The 22,709-nt window shown below is 43.1% G+C and overlaps 1 protein-coding gene across 2 annotated transcripts in view; it reads right to left on the bottom strand.

Moving 5' to 3' along the window:
- The window catches only part of fstl5 (follistatin-like 5), a 176,867-nt gene that overhangs the window by 38,830 nt on the left and 115,328 nt on the right, over positions 1–22,709 (bottom strand). For both annotated transcript variants that reach the window (XM_079351527.1, XM_079351526.1), the window contains 2 exons: positions 17,451–17,617; positions 9,780–9,900 (listed from right to left, as the gene is read on the bottom strand). In XM_079351527.1, coding sequence (XP_079207653.1) covers positions 9,780–9,900; positions 17,451–17,617 — 288 coding nt within the window. The remainder of the gene's footprint in view (positions 1–9,779; positions 9,901–17,450; positions 17,618–22,709) is intronic.

Consider the following 22,709-nt stretch of genomic DNA (forward strand, 5'->3'; position numbering starts at 1 on the left):
TGTTAATAGCAGCACGTCTCTGCAGCCAGAAATCACAGAGAGATCTTCCCCGACTCTTGAAGTAACTAAAAAAGACAGATTTGAAGGAGGAGTTTGTGGTGGAGGTGTTAAAGACTAGCGAGCACTGAAGCAAAAGATCAGATACCTCTTTAATTAGATTTAGGTATAAAAGGAGTTTCATAACCGAGTTCTGTGCTCCACATATACTTAATATCCCAGGTATGATCAAATCGAGTTCACCAGGGTGCATGCAGGCTGGGGAACATTTCCCTTCAGTCAGCTGGAAGTTAGAAGAACTAAATTATGCTTGAAGTCGAACTCATCCTTTTGGATGGTTTTAACGAAGGATTTTTTTTTTACACAAATTTTAAGCAGTTAAATCAAACAAAGAGTTTAGCTGCGTTATAAAGTGAAAGGTCAGATGAAATGAAAAAGGAATCATGGAGAATGAAAGGTGTGAAGTCTAAACTTTATCTAATTAATTCACCCTCAAATGGGGTACGTGTGGTGGCACACAGGATTTCTCTGGAAGTTTCTTAAATGGGAGTCTGACTTTTTTGACAGTTCTAAATAAAGATGTACAAATCAAATGGCCAACAAGCAAAGCTGTCATGGCAGACGGAGGGAAGCGAATATGATGGTTAAAATGTTTTTCATCCATAGCTCCAAACTGCATATATTACAAAGAAAAGTGCAGCGGATACGTCGAGCAGCACAGCAGCAAATAAACCCAATGACAGTGAATCCAGCACAGGTGCAGGACGCCACGTTAGCAGTGCCAGTGCGGCTTTAGCACCCGCTAGCAACAAATGGTACAAAAAGGTAACAAAATATGACTCTAATCACATCCAATGTGATTCTTTTTGGAGCAACACGAAGAATAATCCCAGGCCGCAGTGCGTTGTGTGCAGTCTATAATAAATAATATGCATATCAGTGATAAAATGGCCTCCTGTGTTAGCGGTATATGTCGCTAAATAGCCGTACGATGCTGCATTTAAATGTTAGCCAAATTGGTGGTACTTGGAGAGGAACATTTTATCTGTGGTCATATTGTGAAGAGTTTGAGAACCACTGGTCTACTTTAAAATCTCTGACTGAACAGCAGGATGAGATGTTGGAGTCATAGCACACGTACCTTTGATGCTAGCACAATAAAACCACAACAACCTATTCATCAAGTGTACAGTGCGAGCATGAATCCACCAGGTTCCCATGAGTGCCTCATTAATAAAACCTCTCCGGCAATCATGAAAGTGGCGTTAATTAGTGAGTTGGAATTGAATCAAAAAAAGATCAACTCGTTCTTTTTCAATGCAGGAGAAAGTGTTCACAGCGAAGGTTCAGAAACACATCTCACAAATGGTAAAGTAATTAAAAAGCACTTTATGTACGGAGGTAGAAATGTTAATGGCTTCTTTTTTTTTGTTTTAATGCAATGCTGATATGTGTCATGTTAATTTGATTTACCAGAAGCTGCACTTGCGAATGCCATCTTACAATCAAGGGCTTTGTATGAATTGTCTCTGAAGAAGAGAAAAGTTTAGCAGAAAATGAAAAAAAAGAAGAAAAAGATCTGGGTACAAACTCGACCAGCTGCGTCCCAAAAGGTTTTGGATGGTTTGTTTGACTAATCAGCGTGCTCAAATTAATCCTCTTTGAGAACGGATGAGGAATAAGGATAGTACAGCTCGTGATGTTTGAAGGATATTTCAAGTGTTATCTTAGTTTATATGTTTTTGTGATATTTAAAAAAAAAAAAAAAAAGGTGTATCTTCACAAACTTTCTTTTGATGTGTGAAAACTATCTGGACACAAGTTTGGAGCGTGCACAGATCTGATGATGTGAATGGTCTTTTGAGCTATCTGCTGATGCTATTGAGACTGATAGAAAAAAAAGATGACATGATGTGCAGCTCCCATCTCATCCCACATCTTTTTTTTTCTTTGGGGGGGAGGGGGGCTAAATTGCTTGTGTGATTGGAGAAGATGGAACTGGTTGGCACTTTGTGCTGGAGATGATGATGATCCAATCATAGCTGCTGACAGCACAGCAGGAGTCGGATAGGTTAGAGAAGAAGTGCTCGTGCAGTGTGCAGAGGTGTAATTATTGAATAGGTAAGAGCAGGTTTGATCAGAGCTCAGAACAGGGATGTAAAGTTGGGTGTGAGTAGAGCAGTTTGAGTCCGCTCTGGGTTTCCTGGACCTAATTCAACCAAACATCTGGGCTGGGAGGGCCTGCTAAAACTTTAATAACCCAGCCTGTTCCTTCTGAAATGTCAAGAGAGATTTGTACGCAGGTATGCACCCTGGTGCAGCATGGCATGATTACATAGTTAAACAGAGAAACATTGTTAAATATTTGAATGATGACTGAGCACTGAAAATGGGGAAAGTGAATTTTCACAAAAGTGTCTGAGCCTCTTGAAGGTCACGAGTTGTATCGAAGGAGCAATGGTAATGCTGAAGGAGACTAACTAACCTGCAAGATAATGGGGGGGGGGGGTTGGGGGGGGGGGATTCAAACACGGGCTGCCCACATGGTAGGACACGCGGCGGGCGCCCTATCCTGGTCGTCACCTTGTTGGTTATTTATAGGGTTTTTCTTATTAAAAGTTGGACTCAGTCAGAACTGTTTGGTGAGATTTTGCAAAGACTAAGCCATGAAAAGGGACAATTTGTGATTTCACAGCATGATAAAAAAAAAATCAGTTATTTTGTGCTGGTAATGAAATGTTAGTTTTGATAAACATCAATATGTAAATGTTATCTTCGAAATGTGCTGAATGTCTTTCTCATTCATTATTAACTGTCGAACAATGGAGCTCATCTCGTCCGACCTCAATGCAGAAATCCCCCCAAAAAAAACTATACCCTGAAGGTTTGCATTGCATTAGCTGCTATAGATTTTACTGTCAGGTATCTGCTCTGAATATCTAGCTTATCTATCTCTACTGTGAAATGTGGCTGTTGTCCATTAGTTACTGACCGTCTGTGTTCCTCGAGGGGGGAAAAAGGAGCAGTGGGAGGCTGTCAGAGATTTCTGTAGGAGAAGCCAATTTCCATCAATGCTCCTGAAAATCCCCACTGGCTGCCCATAGAGCTCAATAAAGGTTATTTCTTAGTCAAAGGCCCATTATCTGAGAAAAAAAAGCTTATGTCAGTGATTTCCCTGAATGTGGGAGAGAAGGTACGTCATGAGCGGCTGTAGATGTTCAAGGTTTCTTTATTAAAACCTTAAAAGGTAAATCTGTTGTGCAGACAGGAGACTCAGTGTTCCAGTAATTGAACAGCAGGTGTATATGACCTCCGACTGCTCGAAAGTCGAATGAAACAATGACAACTTTGTGAGGGAATTTTAATGATTGAATGACTGCAAATACAAATGTTGCTCGGTTGCATAATAAAGAAGTGAAACCTATTTAGTGTATGTTATTAAAAGGAGATCAAATGGAGCTGATGCTAACGTTATGTAATTAGAATGAGGGCGTTTCATGTCAAACACATTTTATAAAAATGCAACACATTGTGATTAATATGGGTGAGAAACCTGAGGTAATGCAGACCTGAAACTTGAACTTGAGCAACAATATGGACAAATTCAGTTTGTTGCTCTTTGGCACCCACCGAAGGTCTCCGAGTGTAACTGCACTGTTGTCAGCAGAGAGCCTCCCTCACAGACAACGAGCACGTGTTGCAAGAAGCCAAAGCCTGATGTCGACTGCCCAGGTACGCGGTAATATCAACAGATTTTGTTTAATTATGCTCGAAATGATGCAATCACGTTCGGGACAAATGCTAAAAGAAAAATCGAATTTTACCAGAAGAAGTGTGTTATCAGCCTTTTGTAAACACCCTCCTTACACCACGCCACAAAAGGGCACATGGAAAATGGCTTTCATTTCAGTCTTTCCCATGCCCGGACGGTGTATAAAATTAAAAAAAGGCGCAAGCTGGTCAGTGGGATTTTTCCACTCAAACTCGATTCAGACAAGATGCGAGAGAAGTGGCATTCTGATGTGTTTCTGAAAATGTCAGGAGAGCCTCTGCCAGGAGAATGCAATGCAGCAGGGCTGACAGCTCCATCATAAAGCTCCCCAGCCTGTCGTCAATCACCCAGCAAGGCTCCTGTCGGCCATAGCGCTGTGGAAGATGAGCAGGCGTAAAGACACACACACACACACACACACACACACACACACACACACACACACGCATATACACACTATAACACCATGGCAGGAGACCACTTCGCCATCACACTACTGGGAGATTTCCAAACAAAGCCTGGCAGACTTGTTGCAACTCTTCAATCAATTCAAACACCCGGCTGTTTCTCCAAAACATGGCGGTCATGACCATCTGTTTATAAGAACTGCCCCGTTACCTGTGAACATCCCCCACTCAGAATAACACACATAATCCCTCCGCCCTCTCTATCTCATGTATTCAAGCACTCACACATACACACACACACAGCATGATAAAAGCCTGCTCTCTCAGCTGTGATTACTCTCTCACCTGAGCTTCGAATGTGGGATTAATCCAGCTCAGAGGACTGTATTGTCCGGAGCCTAAACCCAACACGTCACATGTTCATCACACACTGTGGCCTGGAATAACGACTCCGAAGTAAAACACAAAAAGGAAGTAGAAATACTGGATCAGTTCTTCAAAAGATCTGGGACAAAAATTAAGTAGGATCATGGATCTGTGGGGAATTCCACTACGTCGTCGTTGCTTTGCTTTGTCTACCTCGAAAGTCGGCGATTCTTGGGTGTTGTGCTGTCCGAGCGCTTTCTTTCCTTTTGATGTTCTTTTCTTCTAAACACTAAGATTAAAACAAAAGTAATGCATTCCCCAGAGGCGTGTCGCTTTCAACAATAATGAATAATAAATCCATTTACTCGATGAATCAAACAGCATTCACCAATATTTACCAAACCACCCTTATATAAGATATCTACTGAATTTAATGATAAAGTGACCTTCCTCTATGATCAGACACAGCTCTCTTGAATCTTGACTGTAGCACCCATTTGTAAAAAACTGGGTGTAAGAATTACTTGTAGTTCTTCCTAATCACACATTTTATGACACACGCTTTCTGGAACTGCAGTAAAGCACTCGAGCTGTCCGCATCCCTCTCCCTCCCAGAGGAGAACTCAAACACGAGTATCCCCAGGAGTAGGAACAGCTGTGCACAGAGGTGAGCTCCACTCTTATTTATCTGGATATATATCTTTGTAATGGCTCCACCTGAAGCCATGGTCCCTTCCCACGAGGGAATATGACACTTCGGGTCCATTTTTCAAGCATTAGAGCAGCAGAAGTGCACGCATGGTTTTAAGTGAAGTCAATGCTGATGGGCTTTAAGACACACCAAACAGACAGGCACAGAACTACTGTGTCTGGGCCTTGCACTAGAACACAAAGACTCCAGCCGACAGCCAACCACCTGTGTGAGAGGAAATAACTCTCCATGCCAGCAGGTGGCGGTCGTCCTTCGTCATGATACGTGAAGACCATTTTTACACGGCTGTTGGTCACCACTCATATTATAGGTAAGCTATTAATGAAGAATAATGTCTGATAAACAGTTAAAGATGGCGCTGGCATGGATACTACAGCTGCAGGCTCAAGAGGCTTTAGTGACCCTGCGTCGAGAGCTGGAGATAAATGAAACAGCCAATCAGAGAGATTCCTCTCACAGACGCTGATTCAACATGTCGACTCAGCCACAAAAAAAGCTGAAGAGGGCCAACGGGTTGCTTTGGAACTGGACACAGCAAAAAAAAAAAAACAGGGCGGCGACCGCTCACTGACGTCGTACTGAACCCTGAAGAAAGTCAGTCAGTTTTAAATGCTTCTACAGTCGCCCTGTGAATTAAAGGCCTTTTTTTATATCTTTCCAATGGTAACGATGAAGACGGCGATTAAATCTGATGAAGCGTACAAATGTTAAAAAAAAATCATTAACCTAAGCTTGTTTCTCAGATGCTTTGTCCGCTTCTTCTATTCTTCTCCCACATTAATCACCTGCCACTTACTGTACAGATAACCTTTCACGCTCACACATCGCCGCTTAACAAGGCCCCATGGGTAAAGACTTTCCAGGCACATCAGGTCTTTGAAATCTGTCAGTGACACCCGCCCTCCTCGTCACTTGGGAGTCCACATCGGGATCTTTAAACAACAGGGTCACAGGTGCAGACAACAACCCAGAAGAATAAGGCAATTACACCGAGGAGTATCTGATGCAATCATGTCTGGAAACCATTTGGAAGGCACTAATAAAATAACAATGACGAAGAACTGCGCGAGTGCACTGCATCAGTAATGTATCTGTAATGAGTCAACGGTAACTGCAAGCAGCTTAAGCTACCGTTAGAAAGATGATGCTGCCAGGCACAAGTAAACACAACGTTACGATTCATATTGTTCCATTTTACCCATCAGAACTACTTAGAGCTCAAATTACGTTTTCAAAATGAGTGCAGCTTTCCAGGGTTGGAAAACTAAAATGCCTTTTCCCAGTCGCAGGAGTGGTTGCTGTGGTTTGATTCCATTAATTTAACCCCCCCCCCAACCCAAAAAAAACTATTTGTTTTCGACTAAAGTGGCTGAAAGAGTGGCCCAAGTTTGCAGCCACGGTACAAATTAGATGCAGCTCTATTGATTCCTGTGGGTGAAGCAGAGTCAGTGCAACAAAGATGGAGCTTGAGATGAAAACAGAAAGAGGAGACGTCGTACTGAGGGTAGCAAATAATCACAATGAAACAGACATTTTAACCCCTTGATGCCTGAATTTGTTTCCAAGTATTAAAACATTTTATTACATGTGTTTCTGCTTTTGAGTAGTCGTTAAATTAAGTTGAGAAATTTTATTTGAAAATAGCAAATAAATAGATATCACATAAAAATAGCACATCAAACGGATGTTGTTCTGTTTCCGACTGCTCCTATGACAATCTGATGCTTGCAAAAGTTTCCGAGGTTTGTATTGAAAGTGCATCGACCTGCAGTGGAGGAATACAGACGCTAATTTGGCTGCATTTGGAGCGGAAGCGGTTTGATGCAAATTCGCGTCAATAGGCGTCAAGGGGTTAAAGGTCATGCGTTTCTGCGTCTGCATCACGATAGGGAGCACAAATCAAAGAGACTAGGAAGTGTAAGCGTCAAAACTCCTCCACACACTGCACAGGTTTACAGTACGGCTCGTGCAGCGCATGGAGGATCATTCAGGAAGAGGATTCGGCTGTTCTGCTTCACGGGGAAATCAAAAGTTCCTCTAAAAGCACCTTCTGTCTAAATTGCATCAGCTCTTCTAAATGAAACTCCACATGCTTCTTCATCTTGTCATTCTCATGCGGCCTCAGAGTGATGGACAGCATCCTGAATCCACTTTCCCGGAGCTCCCCTCTCTCCCTCTCTCTCTCTCAGCTGTTTCTTAATTGAGTTTGAGAAATCCTCAGTAGTCACGGCAGGATAATAGCTGCTCCTCAGAGACTTGAGCCCGACCAAGAATATGGAATTCATTGTCTGCAGTAAAAAGGTCATCTGGAAGTTTCAGTATCAATTACGGACAAAAGTAATCGCTCTCCTGGGGTTCTTTCTGTTTCCATAAACACAATACTGGGTATAATGAGACCTGTGTATTATTGCAATTAACCTTGGTGTGATCTTTCAGAAGAATGATAATGAACCAACTGTCTGTCAAATGTAATTAATACATGAAGCTTCCTTTTTGGCACATTGTGGTTTATGCACATTCATCTCATTAAGTGCAGTGCAGAAGGAAAAAAAGGCACAAACTCAGACTCTACACCTTTGCCCTCCGCAGACAGACTCTGTTTCAGCATTCACGGGGCACGTTCACATACTCACGACTATTTAAAACCAATTATCTTTAAGTGAAATAAAACTCTTTAATGGACATTAGTATCATGGCTCTGTGTCAACCTCGCCTTTTTTTTGTCCGGGCAGAAAAGCGCTGGTCGATGAAGCATTTGTGCCGTGCGAAGAAAAGGCTGCACGTCCTGTCGACAACAGCCGCTGTACGACCGACACTCTGCTTTTTCTTACTTCATGTTTCTTTCTCTTGGAGATTGTTTATTTTGCCAAACAGACACGGAGCAAAGAGGATGACACGTTCCCAAGCCGGCAAAACAACGGGGAATATCATCTGGAAAAGAGTTCAGTGGGATCAGTAAATGGATGTGATGTTTATGGGTCCAAAAATGGTGGTAAATAAGAGATCTCTTCAGGAGTGGGAATTTTTTTCGATTCTTTTTTTTTTTTTTTTTGGTCAAACCTTTTGGCCAAATTAACATGGTTGAGAAAAAAAGTTATTATTTATTTAAAATGTTGCTGGTGGTTGTGAATCTCTTAAGGACAACTCTAACAAAAGTCGACCTTGTCAGAGGGAAGGAGTCAAGGTCACAGAGATGAGGGAGTGAAAGGAAGGGGGATAGACGACAGTGATTGATGCCTGACAATCCCTGAAGAGTTTCACGTTATAGTCTCTTCTTCTGCCTCTATTTGTTCACGTAAATGAATTAAGAGCTACATCAGGCTCTGTGCACAGCTCGACCGAGCACACACACGCACGCACGCACGCACGCACGCACGCACACACACACACACACACACACACACACACACACACACACACACACACACACACACACACACAAGAGGAAGAACAGTAGGATGCTTTTCTAAATTTACTAATCTCGGTCTGGGGGCGGGGCTACATCAAAATCCCATCTGGTGTTGAGTTACACGCCATTAAGGTAAGATGTGGGCTGTCGCTATAAGGTGCTATAAAGACCCTCAGACTCTATGGCTGGTATTTAGGTATTTCTGCGACCATGACCTGGTACATTCTTGTTTCATATCTTTTTAATGATCAGTAGAATCTGAAAGAACCGTAACCAGGAAACTACAGATCTTTAGTCATATTTGATCCCAAAGCTGTCGGAGAAAGAAAGCAGCAGTGGTCCAACACTATTCAGGTCTCGGCAAACAATCAAATAGACATTTCTCACATCCTTCTGGCGTCTGAAAAATATGAATGCGAATGCGAAATATTTTGACGTCTCTCACAAAGAGACAGGGAGCAGAGGTTGTACATTGTTGCCATTGTATTTGTCCAATTAAGACAATGTGCAGATGTTTGCATGCAATCTTTGGTCATTACAAACAAGGAATTACCGAACAGACTGATGCAGAGTGCTTCTCATGTTGTTGCCATGGTGATAACACAGGTATTCAAATCATTTCATTTCTTCCTCTGGTATCCTGTCGAAGTTTAAAACTCCGGTGTTGTGACAACCCGAGCTGTTAATTGATGGAAATGTTCTGCCTGTAAACTGAAGTCCATGTGTAGGAAGATGTCAGAGTGATTACATTTCTGTTCTGTTTTTAGACACAGCCCCAAGTGGACACGAGACAAACTGCAGTTTTGTACCCTTCCAACATTTGGCCTTATTTTCATTTTTGAAGTTTTGTGGCTTAATAGGTAAGAACAGAAATAGAGTAATCGGAAATGTGGGAATCAAACCTGCAGCCAATGAAACAAGGACAGTAGCCTCAATAAATGATGAACCCAAACTACCAGCTGAGCTAAACTGGCGCCCCTCATCACTGAAGTTTCCGCTTGAGCGTCACACAGTTTACTCTTCATCCTGCTGATTGTATGTGATTTATAGAGACTGTGGGGAGAGGTGACACTTTTAGAATATACTTTGTAAATTCCTTTATTTGGAGCATCTTACCATTCACTTGGAGAGTGTGGGTCTGAAAAAGTTTTGCATATCCGTCAGCATGACAGGTGTAGTTGCCCATGTGGGTCGTGGTCACCTTGGTGATGTAAAGGGAGCCATCATCTCCGAAGTCCTACCAAAGAGAGGAGGAGAAAACAAAGTTTTACTGATGCAGTGAAGAGCTGTGTGCCAATCAGGATGCAACAAACCTGCAGATGAGACGACAAACATTCATTGCAGAGGAAATGAAAATATGACAATGGTACAAAAAAGGCACTTTGTGGAGCAATGTCCATCAATCTTAGTCAGATGGAGCCAAAGCAAACAGATGAGTAAAAGAGATGTCAGTGGTAAAAAAAAAAAAATGATGCTCTACATCATTTTGCCACTCAGAGGAAAGTGATCTGATGGAAAAGGGCCGAGGCCATAATTGATTAGGCGTTCAATCAGACGAACGTCTAAAACTTCTTAAACGTCGTTGAAATAAGAAGACACCAGAAGTGTGAGTTGGTGTTCGGCATGCAGCCCCATGTTGCACGTCCATTCTCCTGAGGCCTCTTCAAAGCAAAACAAAAGAAACTATCCATGACGTTAACGTGTGCAGAGCCAACTGAAACATGATTCATTCATGCTGTGTTGTGACAATTAAGCCAATGAATGCAAAGAAAGAAACAAACAAGAATAAATTATTCAGCTGTGAAACATAAAGACGCCCCCCCCAAAGCTAATGAGACCGTCGACGAAAGGATGCTGTCTTGACAAGTCATTGTAATGAGGTTTTTTTTTCTATTATTGTGTCTTCATCTTGTTTTGTTTGGATCAGTGTTAATGGTAAACACTGCCAACTGAAGTCATTAATTCCTTCAGCACATTTTACCAAGACGGATTGTGCAGGAATAGCTGCAGGTTCGACGTTGCCCTGCAGCATTTCCTTCATATACTCTGCTTACTAAAATAAGACCTGATGAACATCCGAGTCATAAAAGTAAAAAAATAAATGGGACATGTGTGAAATCTCCTTTTACAGTGATTTTAAACATATTTTTGAGAGAACATTTGTTGTAAAATGGCGCCGTACCAATAAATAATGATGAATTAATTAATTATACCTGCTTAAAAAAACATCCACTGCCCTGGTACTCCTGTTTTACTACCTGGTTTATTTAACAAGTTTATTTAATAATACGCTAGAAGTCTTATTTCATCATTGAGCATATTTTAGACAAACTTTTCAAAGCAAATGTGTTAGTGTGTTCAAAATAAGAATAATCTTGAAGATTAAATTTGATTCATAATTTAGAAAAAATATCTTCCAAATATTTCTTCAATCGCTAAGTAACAGTCGATTCAGTGAATCACTTAATTCAACTAATACAAAATGATTCTGCAGAGACACTTGTGAATCATAATCGATTTTTGAGCAGCTCCAGCAGCCTTCATTGTTTTGTTTTTTTTCACCCCTGAATGCCGCCATGCATTACAACATCATGCAGGTATCTTTTTAGTGCTGTGAACTTGTGATCCTCAGGTTGTCCGTGACTCTGCCCCGGAGCTTCTGATCAGAAGAGTTCATGGCAGGACAAGAGGCTCTTCTCATCTTCTCAGCCTCTCTCTGTAAATGTCTAAAAAGAGGCGTGGCGAGGCAGCCGTTGTGTTTACAGGCGTACTGCGTGTTTATCAGTTCGTCCCCGTCTGCTCCGATCTCACCTACGAGCTCGGTAACGGCTCGGGTTGAGTGAAGCATCAGAGCTTCAAAATGTGAGGGGAAATCGATGGTGCGTTTTGGCCCCTCGGGCCAAGAGCATATTGTGTCACCTTCTTAAATGAAAAATGAATGGGGGGGAGAAATGAAACTCAGGGGGGTGGAACGAGCCGCGGCGGAGGCTGTCGACATGATTCCTCCGCCTCACCTCACCACCCTCACCTCGGCTATCAGCAGCACCCAGCAGCACCCAGCTCTCAGCATGCCGGCGTGTGACGGGAGACAAGGGCAGGTGGAGGTGGATTTACAAATAGGCCACAGCCCTCAAGAAACTATAATTAATAAAGCTGTCAGTGACAGGTCACCTCTGAGAGGACGCTAAAGAGCCCCCGCATCGGACAGCTAACCTCTCAGCGAGTGACGAGGCCTTTCAGAAAACAGTCCCCTAGAAGTTTGCAGGCTGGCCTGATGAAACTTTGTGAAAGAAGCACAACAACACGCTGGGTGAAAATAGCCTGCGGCGTGAAACCAGCTTCTCTCAAATTAAACCATTTTAGGTCAACGCGACTAAACTTAGAGGGCAGCCTGACAGTAAAGGGGCTGCTTCACCAAATGACTACAATCTCATTTTCTCACTTTCCTTCAGCGGCATAAGGCCGCACTACCAGCATCGGTTTTGTGCTGCAGAGAATCCTCAGTGTTATCAAGGTACGATTGTTTCTGAATCACTCGAACCTGAGTGTCCAGAGTTTCCACTGGAGCTGTTTTCAAACATGAAAACTGATATTTTCAAGAACACCAAATAACACAGAGTCTGCACCAAGACTTGAACCGACAACCCTCTGGTTCACAATATAAGTACCTTTAGACTGAGCTACTGCTGCCATAAAAAAAAAACAAATTCCTCATTTGATTGGTGGAGTTGGAGGTGGACGTTTCAAAGTTTTGATGATTTTATAGTATCATGCCAGAGAAGAACAAACTCTCTTCAAGCCTTTGTTTAGATGAGACAGAGAAGTAAAGTGCTGTGATAAACATGTGATGTGAACTCCCACTGACTCGTATTTTTTAAAATTCTTTTTAGGAATGAAATTGCTCTGACATAACAAGCTTTTCAGTTCTTGTGTTTTCATTATACTCCAACAGAAAAAAGAAACCCACTTTGCTTCCAATAAAAGGTTTAGAAAGGATGTAAAATATCTATTAGTGTTAATTAATCCCATTCATTAACGTTTGCTGCTTCGCCGACTAATCAAATGGGAGAAAGTTCAGGTCTTGCTGAATGACACGTCAGCACGCGACTGCAGGAGCTGGGGATCGAACCCCAGACTCACTGAGCCACAGCCTGCCCCTTTAAGTCAGTAAACTGTAAAACCTTAAAGGATAAAGAGATATTTTATGCTCTTCTCTTGGAATAAATTCAATGTGAAGAAGGAAAAAAACAAATATTGATCCTCTTCCAACAAAGCCTGATATCAGTTATTTTCTACATCACAGACCTCCTTAATGAGCTTCATTACACAAACCTAGCTGCTTGTTTTGTTCCTTTAAAGCTGTTAAATTCAAACTACTCAGTGTGTTTTTAGAAATATCCTCTTAAACCAGTGACTGATGTGACAGGAAGCAGAGGGCTTTGGACCGGCTCGAGAGGTTCTCGTTCATGGTGAAGTCCAAGCTGGATCCGAAGGCAACAGGATTGGCTGAAGGTCTTAAAGGCTCCCCTCGAAAAAAGGCTTCTTCAGTGCCAAACTTGAGAGGAGTCATCTCGCTAATGAGGCTGCGTCCAGCAGAACGTTTAGAACTGGAGAAGCGTTTCAGAGGACGGGGAGAGGAGACGTCTTCCAGATCTTTGACCCGTCCAGTTGCCTTTGGATGAAGCTTTGAATCCTCGATTTTGGTCTTTTGAAAGGTTTATTATAATGTCTCGACCTTGACTTTTTATGCTTTGTTCTCACCAGTTTATGTGTTGATAAATTCATTGATTAAGGATCTTGACCTGTGTGTGCATAAAGCGATTACAGCACCGTGCGTCTGTTGAAGGCACCTCATCAGCTTTGCAGGTTTTTTTTGCGAATGAAACGTGAAATAATAAAAAAAAGGTGAAGTCATGTCCGTCTGTTGAGGCAAAAATAAACAAGTGAATACATAAAGAAAACAGCCTACCTGGGCCGGGATCTGCAGGGGGAGAAAACAGGGCAAACATGTCAGAGATTAATTCAATCAGGAAACGAGGGGGAAAAAAACAAGCGGTCAAGTGACGTGATCACAAAATAATCTCTGTTGTTGCAGGCAAAGTAAAGTATACTCCTCTGTGTAGATCTAATTTAATAATCTCACAGTGCCTCTCCAGACTCCCTGACCACATTATTAATACCACAAAAATAGCCTCTTGATAGGAGATGAAGAGATATTCAAAGTGAGCACAGTGGTTCAGTAAGACTGATCTGCAGCGCTTCATTTATCCGTCCTCTGGGGACAGCTTGGAGACTACAGGTGCACAATGATCACCACTGAAACATGTTACGTTTGATACACGCAGAGGAGCTGCTTGTCAACAGGCAGGGCAGGCAGCAGGTCGGGGCCTCGGGCTAGTAAGGGGCCCCTAAGGGCTGACGGACTTTGAACCGCAGCAGCGGCTCAAAACTAGAAGGGGCGCCATCTGACATCACTTCCTGTCAATGCCCTGCTAAGCTTCTCAAACATTATTCCTGTTAAAACACAAAGTTTGAAAACAAAAGGAATTATACATGTGGGAGTGAAAAAAGAGAGGAAGAGGAGTAAGCGGCAGGACACTGGAAGACACGGTGGGGAAGAGCGCTCGTTGGAGGGATCCCGAATACATTTTTGGCGAAGGCCCCAACAGACTCCAGAACCGCCACTGGGTAAATGTGGACAACACAGAGGTGATGTGAGCCTGAATGCATCAGAGGAAACAAGGTCTAAGGACAGATGACTCGACTTCCTGCCTCGTATTCGTAAAGTTTAGTTTGTCTTCAAAACACTTTACGTCGTCGTGTTTATTCAACGTCTTTCCAGGCTGTTGTGCAAAATGTGAAATACTTTTATTGTGACCTTGAAAATTGACTTTGCAACCAGGATATGTTGCACCAAAAAAAAAAAAAAAAAAAGAAGCTGAGGAATGCTTTGATGAAAACGTCACAAGTTGAGTTTCGAAACTTATAAATAATTACAAAATATAAAGTGCGTTTGACGTCTTCTGTGGTGCTGAATCACCATCCCAAGATGCAAACATTAACAAGCATGCACACACACACACACACACACACACACACACATACAGAAAACCCAACTGTGTCTTTGGCTTGGCCACTCAGGGAGGATTGAAATACTGACAGCCGTGCATGATGATGCAATAGCCAGCAACTGTCAACTTCATGGAATTACAGTAAGCTGCTTTGTCAAAAATGTAGAGAGCCTCCATTGAACTCCAGGATACAAGCGCACCACCGGGATTAATGCCGATCCACTAAGTGTGAACGTCGGCAACATTTCTAAAATCAGACCCCGTTCTAAACTGGGAAGGCCGGCGAGATCGGAATTCATAAAGCTCCCGTGTGTACTCACAGGAATATGACTCTAATTAAGGCTGGCAGTGGATACTCACAAATATTAACAGCCAGCAATTATGCAGAAATTGTCTGCAAGGCAATTTAGAACGAGTCTGAGGATGCCAGGTGCAGACAAAAATCCATTCTCCTCTCTGGAAGGAGCAACACATGATTGACTGGATGTCTGAGAGCCAAAAATAAATCTGGATTAAGCTGCGGTTGATGTGCTCCCACTGGTAGTTTCTCTCGGTGCAGCGTGGTTTGCACATCTTTTCTGATGAGTCACAAGAGACCGTCAATACTCATGCTGATTCTCTTGCTGTGTTGCAGCGAGATGCTCAGGAAGTGTTTTGTGCACTAGCAGGGGTTGTAAACTCTGGATGTCAAAAAAAAAAAAAATCACATCTGACAATCGTACACCTCCGGGGTTAAAGAACAGCGAGTTCTCTCGGTGTGAAGACACAGTTTAGTCCCGACTCAGACTCACTTCATGGCTGCAGCTCGACATGCTGTGTGCACCGCAGAGACAGAGGAAGACTCATTTAATGCAATGAAAAAACATTAAACACAGTTAATACACAGAGCCTGGGAGTGGCATAGTCTTCCAGGGTTCATTAAGATGCAGACTCTGTTGCACCGCTTCTCTTCGCTCTGTTCCCTCAATGACGTTAAGCTCAGAGTTCTTTGGACTGAAATCTTATTTTTTTTACGTCTTGTCCAGGTGTGATTTAATTTGATAATTTGGTTTGATAATCATAATAATAATAATACATTTTACATTCATGAATCTCAAAGTGCTACAGAGTTTAGATGGTTGGAAAGTGGGGCCACGTTCTCCTTTCTAATCCCTCAAGAAGCTGAAAAACAGAGGTTGCAGTTCCAAAGACCATGTGATAATTAAGCAGTTGTCAAAAAAAGGTCAGAAACTTTCAAAGGATAGTAAGTCGCTTCATATCCTTGCTCTCTCTGTGAAAAGCACGTCACAGCAGATTTTTTCATCTCTGTTGGGATATGCAAATTAAAAAAAAAAACAGGCCTGTGCATGATCTGATATTAGTCAGCAGGATGACTGTGTGAAGTGCAGACAAAGAGCACACCTGGTTGGGACACTGAACTCTGCTGTGTGTCTTCAGGCAATATTAAAGAAGAGACACATTTATGTTTTATTGTATCTGCAAAAAGAACGAGCCGAAAAATGAAAAAAAGAACAAAACAGTTCCTGGGAGGAATAAAAGACAGATCAAAGACTACTTTGACCCTGCAGGACCTCGCACCTCTCTCTCTCCTTTTCTTCTTCTTCTTCCACAAATCCTCTGAAAGATATTCAGAGCAGTTTTTCAAGAAATAATCTGACTTGACATTTCTTCTCCTCTCACTGCCAGCTGCGTTCATCTGGATTGCTTATAAAGCAGTCAGAGTGTATGATGTGAAAAAAAAGGCAAAAAAGCCTAAAAAAAAAGCAAGTGGTGGGAAAGCTCTCGTGTGCACGGCCTGAAAATCACGTCATGATGCTGGTGCGGCTCTTAATGTGCGTCCCACATCACGAGAACCAGAACCAGCGCGCTAGTTTAGAGCCAGTTGATGGTGCCAAGGATGACTGGCGACAGCTGGGCGCCTCTTATTCATTTTAAGGGTCATCAACATTTAATGTTACATTAGCGGCTTGGCTGGGTCTCCCTTTATCTACTGCGACAGTGTTGACTTAATTATGCACAGCAGTATCACAGTCATCCCGGGCAGCTCTGACACACACAGATGAAAAGGGGGAAGGAGGAAGAGTCTTTGCTTCTCTGCACCTCGCCACCTAAGTGTCCTTCCTCCTTTTTGATGTGGATGAAAGTGACACAGTGGGTCGCACACGCACACACACACACGTGCATAGACACACATGCATACAGTCTTTCACAGAGCTGTAAAAGTAGGTCCTTCCTCTAGGGCTGAACCCCTTCATCTTCTTCCTTTTGTCTGAAATCCCTGTCCCTCCAAGCCGTCTCTGAACACAGACTCCAGGAACACAAACTGACATCCTGGATTACTGTCAAACCTACAATACAAAGCCAGCGCCAACAGTCAAATAAAATGTGCTGACAATCTGAGCGGCTGCCAAAAAAAATAACATTGGAATATGACAAGGAATAAATATAGGTTGAAATTATCTGGAGTTTGCAGCTCGCTCAGGGAAAAAAAAGGGGGGGGGATTGCTCTGAAACAGTCGTTAAGAATTGATGATGCCTCACGACGTGAAGACGCAATAATCCGACCTGCTCGCTGCTCGTGGCAGCCATTTAACTATTAATCCTGATTCTACATTGACCTATCAATCCGTGTACAGATATATCCATCCCAGTGATCTCACCATCTTTCTCTCCCTACACAATAAATCAGAGCGAGTGATGACAGGCCGGCTCTTACGTTGATGTCGTCCAGGTTCAAGGAGTTCAGGTATTGATGGTTTCTCTTCCACAGTATTGGAGGTCTCCGCTCCCCAGTGATGGCACATGTCATCACGGTGCTTTGGCCCACTGTTACCGTGGTGACGCTCACTTTCTGGTCATCTGGAAGGCTGAGCAGGTACACGTCTGCGGAGGAAAAAGAAGACAACAAAACGTTAGATGAATGGTTTTCTTAGGGGAATGACCGGGAGGGGTTGGAGACATGTTGTGAAACCGAGCAGCAAGTCGAGCTCTTTGTGAAACTTTTAATTTGAGTGAGTCTAGGTTTATGTCTTCATATTAAATGAGATACTTCAAAATAAAAGATTTCATCTTTTTTTTTTTTTTTTTTCTCTCTGGCACATTTTGACTTAATGAAGCCTGAAAACAACAATGCACAATACAGAGTGTCTCAATTAGCTGCTGTGTTGCCACATCTATGGAGGCAGATGTTTGTTTTTTTTTAACTAAAGATGCACTGAGGCAGCACAATTATTGCAATTTGCAAAGTAATGGGAATAGATTAGGTTAAATATTCTGTAAACTTTTGCATAATTTATGTAACGATCCGATAATGAAAGTCCTGCTTCCTCTGCTGGTCTCTCTGAGGAACCCGGGTCCACCAGTACGCACCTTCTTCTTCTTCTTTTTTTTGCCAACAGCACAAAAAAACAGACACATCTGGGAGGCAGCGGTTCTGCTGGTGTAAGCGTGCTGGAATATTTTGAACATGCTCGCTGCTTCGAGAGTATTAAACAAGCAAGCTGGGCTCTCCACGTAGTAGGAAAAAGCCCAGGAGTGCACCTTTACTGATGAAACAGACACGGTGAAAAACAAGCTTGCACTACCAGCAAGGTTCCCCACGGAAACACAAGCCTGGACCTCGACCCGACTCACTGCTTTGCTTGATTCTGTAATCCTGCAAAAAACAGTTGTTGGAGCACGCTTTTGGCGATTACGAGATGGGGATACATTCTCAACAGTTCATTCTTAACCTATTATTGGAAGTAAATACGGCCACAAAGGGAAGCCATGGTGCGTTATGAGGTCAGCGTGGCTGTGGCTGGTTAACGCTTTTTGTGTGTCCGATGTTTTTGTTGAGACACAATGCACACCGCTCACTAATTCGTCTGCTGTGTTACGTAACATCGCCTGTGAGAGAATGCGATTTAATCTTTCTCTTGGGTAATGAGCAACGGAGCAAAAGGAAACACAGACTCAATTTGTTCTGCTCCTAAGGGCATGAAATACAAAACCTAATGAAAGAGCGGGTCCAGCAGACAGTGTTCAGTCGCCACAGCCCCGAGAATAAGGATGAGAGCACCTTCAATTACAGCGGGACTCCAATGGCCCCGTACCAATGGCTCCTGAATGCTTTTTTAACCTTCTCGCTCGTTTGCTGCGTTCACTCCACTCGTCGTGTCTTTGAGCCGTGTGAACTTATGGCCTCTTCGATCCGGGCTGTTCACACTGACGCCCAGAGAGAGAGAGAGACAACTCAAACTTCTTAATTTCAGAAGGGAAGCTGCAGAGTTAAGACTTGTAATCTATCGTTTGGCCTGAAGAAACGCAGAATAAACCCCGTCAAATCTCCTCAAAATTACAGGATTATTAACAGACATTCCTTCTAAGTGGAGCAGAACTCTTGCCGTGGAAGATTAGACTGTCAGTGGAGAGTTTTATGCAACTCTCAGGGGGATTTGGGATGACTGTAGCGGTCATGATATTAACAGTTTGTTTTGGTTGTAATTATTTTTTTGTCAAATACAAAGAGTTTTTTGACAGTAGATGCACGTTCACGTCATCAAATAATCTCTCGTAATAGCTTGACAGGGCTGCACGACGGTTCAGTGATCCTGATTCGACTCCCTGTCACCTCTCTCTGTGTGGTGTCTCGTGCATGTGTGGGCTTCCCTCTGGGTACCTCAGGTTCCTCCCACAGTGCTCAGTAGGTAACCCTGAAACTGCCCGTAGGTAGGTGTGAGTTTGAGTGTGCCTGGTTGTCTCTCGATCTCATTGGCTGGTGTCCAGGGTGTAACCCAGCCTCTCGCCTAATGACACCTGGGATTGGCTTCAGCCAGATCTCATATTTGAAATTCCTATATTTCACATTTAAAATACCAATTGTTTGGCTTTTATTTTGAAATGTTGTACTGTCTTGAGCTGAAAGTACCTGCTGTCTGAACTGTCACCTGCTTTTATTTTTAAATAAAGTGAGGACCTGTTGGTAGACCAAAGGTTAGAACACAGACTTGGAACCAACCTTAAACCGAAGTGAATATAACTTTTACTTTTGCAGCTTTATTTTTTAAGATTGAGTTTCGCTCAATTTATCTCACAGCTTGTTTGACAAACTTTTTTATAATGTAACTGAATGCAACATCACTAATGTTGGCTTAGCAAACACATCAGAGACGGAGCGAGCTAAAGACGGGAACGCCTTCAGCTCCATGAAGCCAGAGATGGTTGCCAACGTATTGCAACAGCTTGAATTATACAACCCAGGTGCTCCGATGGAGTCCACGGACATGCACTTTTAGACACTCATTCAAAATAACTCCCGTTTCATTGGTTGGCTTTTTTTAATGGAGTTTTTAACTGCAGCGCCTTGAGAGAATAATTTTGAAAGCAAAGTTTGACAAACTGTTGTGAATACAAAGTGATCTCAGTCACATGAGACAAAGTGAGGCTCAGTTTAATGATTCATCTGCGCTCCAATCAGTCTCTCATTTCTAAAACACAGACGAGAACGTGTTCACTCATTAGTGAGTCTCTCTTATTGGCTGATGATAAAAATGTCTTGTGATGGCGTGCACACGGGGAGATTCCTCCCGTCATGAACATCACCCGTCGCTTACACTGATGTCGACAAAGAAAAGGTTTAAATCGTACATGAAAAGCAATAACGAACTTCATAAAGAGACCGAAACCTTCCCTGGTGGATTTCATTATGTGACAGAAATCATCTGATGTAGCTCGTCTGATCAGCGAGGAGCTGTGTGTGTGTAATGAAGATGTGACAACAGCAGTCAGCAGGGGTGATGTGAGAGCTTTTATGGACAGATTGGAAAGAAATGACTTTAGAAAATGAAAAATATTGAAGCGCAGAGAAGCTATTACTGTAAAGATCCTCTATGAACCGTTTGTGACTGGATGAGGCTGCAGTGGAGATGCTCTGCAGCTTCAGCTGACCTTTACTTTTAGAGGGTTTGTCTCAGATTTCCAACATTACATCGTGTCCTTAAAATACACGTGATCACACTGCATCCGTTAAATGTTTCATTCTTTGGATGCAGAGGTTAGTGTGCGTGCCCCATATGTGCAGGCTATAGTCCTCACTCCCTGAGTCCTAACTCTGTCCACTGTCCCGTCTACGAAACCCCCAAAAATACATCTTTAAATATTTAATTCTCATTTCTGTGTTTTCCCTTGCCAACGATATAATAAAGGTGGACAAACGGATGTTGTGTCGGCGAGTTGCTGACTCAAATAAATCACAACACTCAGATGCTCGCGGTGAGCTGAAAAACAGTTTGTCTCCGGTGTTGATCACAGATGTGGATGTTGTTTTTGTACCGTTAGCTCCACTTTGTACAACAAGCTGAAAAGCTGTGCATGAGTGCCTGCAAGGAAAATAGACATGAGGCGTCGTTTTGACAGGGCAGCTAGGTTACTGACGTATGCAGGGGTGCTCTAAAGTGTGATGTGCACACACACACACACACACACACACAAACGTTCTACTTTACAACACAAGATAATGGCAACATACAGATCTCCTTAGCTCAAATATTTAAAGACACAGAAAGAAGATGCTTGTTGAAAACTATTTCCAAGTCTTTGGTCCCGACACTTTGTCAGTTAGTTCATTGCAAGAACAACAGATTTTTACGACAGAGCTTCCTGTTTATAGGATGTCACACATCAGTCAGTTTGTTCCGTTCCTATTTATAGGAAACAACAAAAGTGGGACATTTAACACATGGAATCAGCAGACGTTCAGAAAGTGAAGAATAAAGGGAAATGAATCGTCCATCAGTCACGCGTGGCTAATCCTTGACTTTCCTCCTCCTCCTCCGGCGCTATTAACGCAAGAGCCGGAAGAACACCACGCAGCCACTCGGCGTTCTCCATGGTGCTGAGATGATGGTGGGTGGATACGCTGACAAAAATCTCCTTCAATAATGTCCTCCCTAACCATTCAATTACAGCCCCCTTGTCTGTTAATGCTCCTGGAATACGCTGCAAGCAACAGAACTCGATTCGCCGCTGATCCCCCCCGGGATAGAAATGTGGTGAAGCTACAGCGAGAAAATTTAAAGAGGAAAGTGGGCAGACAGAGAAACAGGCAGGCCGGCTCCATCATGGCTTTAGCTGGCTGATGGAGGAAGGAGGGGAGTGGAGGAAGGAAGCGAAGGCTTGTATCCGACCTGAATGAGAAACTCCTCCGAGAGATGGAAGTCTGGGCTGCTGGATGCGACTCAAACACTTTGAGTGTAGCGGCCCCTCCTCTGCGAGAGATTTATCAGAGGAGGAAGTGGCCTTGGCGCCTCTTTTTTGGTCTGATTTGAGGCTTGGGGGGACTCTGCCTCCCGGGACGGATCAACCTTCTCCGTCCAAACCTGTAATTAGTGATTAACTGTGAAGCCCAGACTTTTGATTTACTCTGCTCTGCACCCAGAACGGGATGTTGGTCAGTGCCTCTGCGAGAGGTAAATCACCTACTGCACTGGAGGCAACAAGCTTGTCAGGGAAAATAGCATGGGCCTGCAGGACGTATAGCAAGGGGCCAGCTGCATGAAGACAAATTGCACCGAGGTTGCTTAGCCAACCCCCTTACTCCATCCTCCATCATGCTCTGTCGCTCCCTTTCTGCAACACACGCTTTCCTGCTCTGTCTCTCTTCAGCAGCTCTCCCATTCCTCTAACACACTCCCTCTCACACTCCCTCTCAATGATGTTCGATACTACTAAAGCTGAACGGTTTGTGTAGCCCCCGTTGCTTTAAATTTGACATTTCTCAAGTGGAGAGAAAAGACGTATTCATAGCCCACACGTAAAGATTAAAGGGTGAAAAAAAAAAAAACACCCCCCAAAAACAGAATGCAGAATCATGTGAGAAGTCTCTGATCTCGGATGCTTGAGCAGATTTGAGAGAAACTCTTTCCCAAAACAAGAAGAAGGGAGCTGCTTGTTTTGATAGCAACTCGGCGGACTTGAATGTTTGACAGAGGAAGAA

This window comes from Symphodus melops (assembly GCF_947650265.1).
Source record: "Symphodus melops genome assembly, chromosome: 9".
Taxonomy (NCBI): Eukaryota; Metazoa; Chordata; class Actinopteri; order Labriformes; family Labridae; genus Symphodus; species Symphodus melops.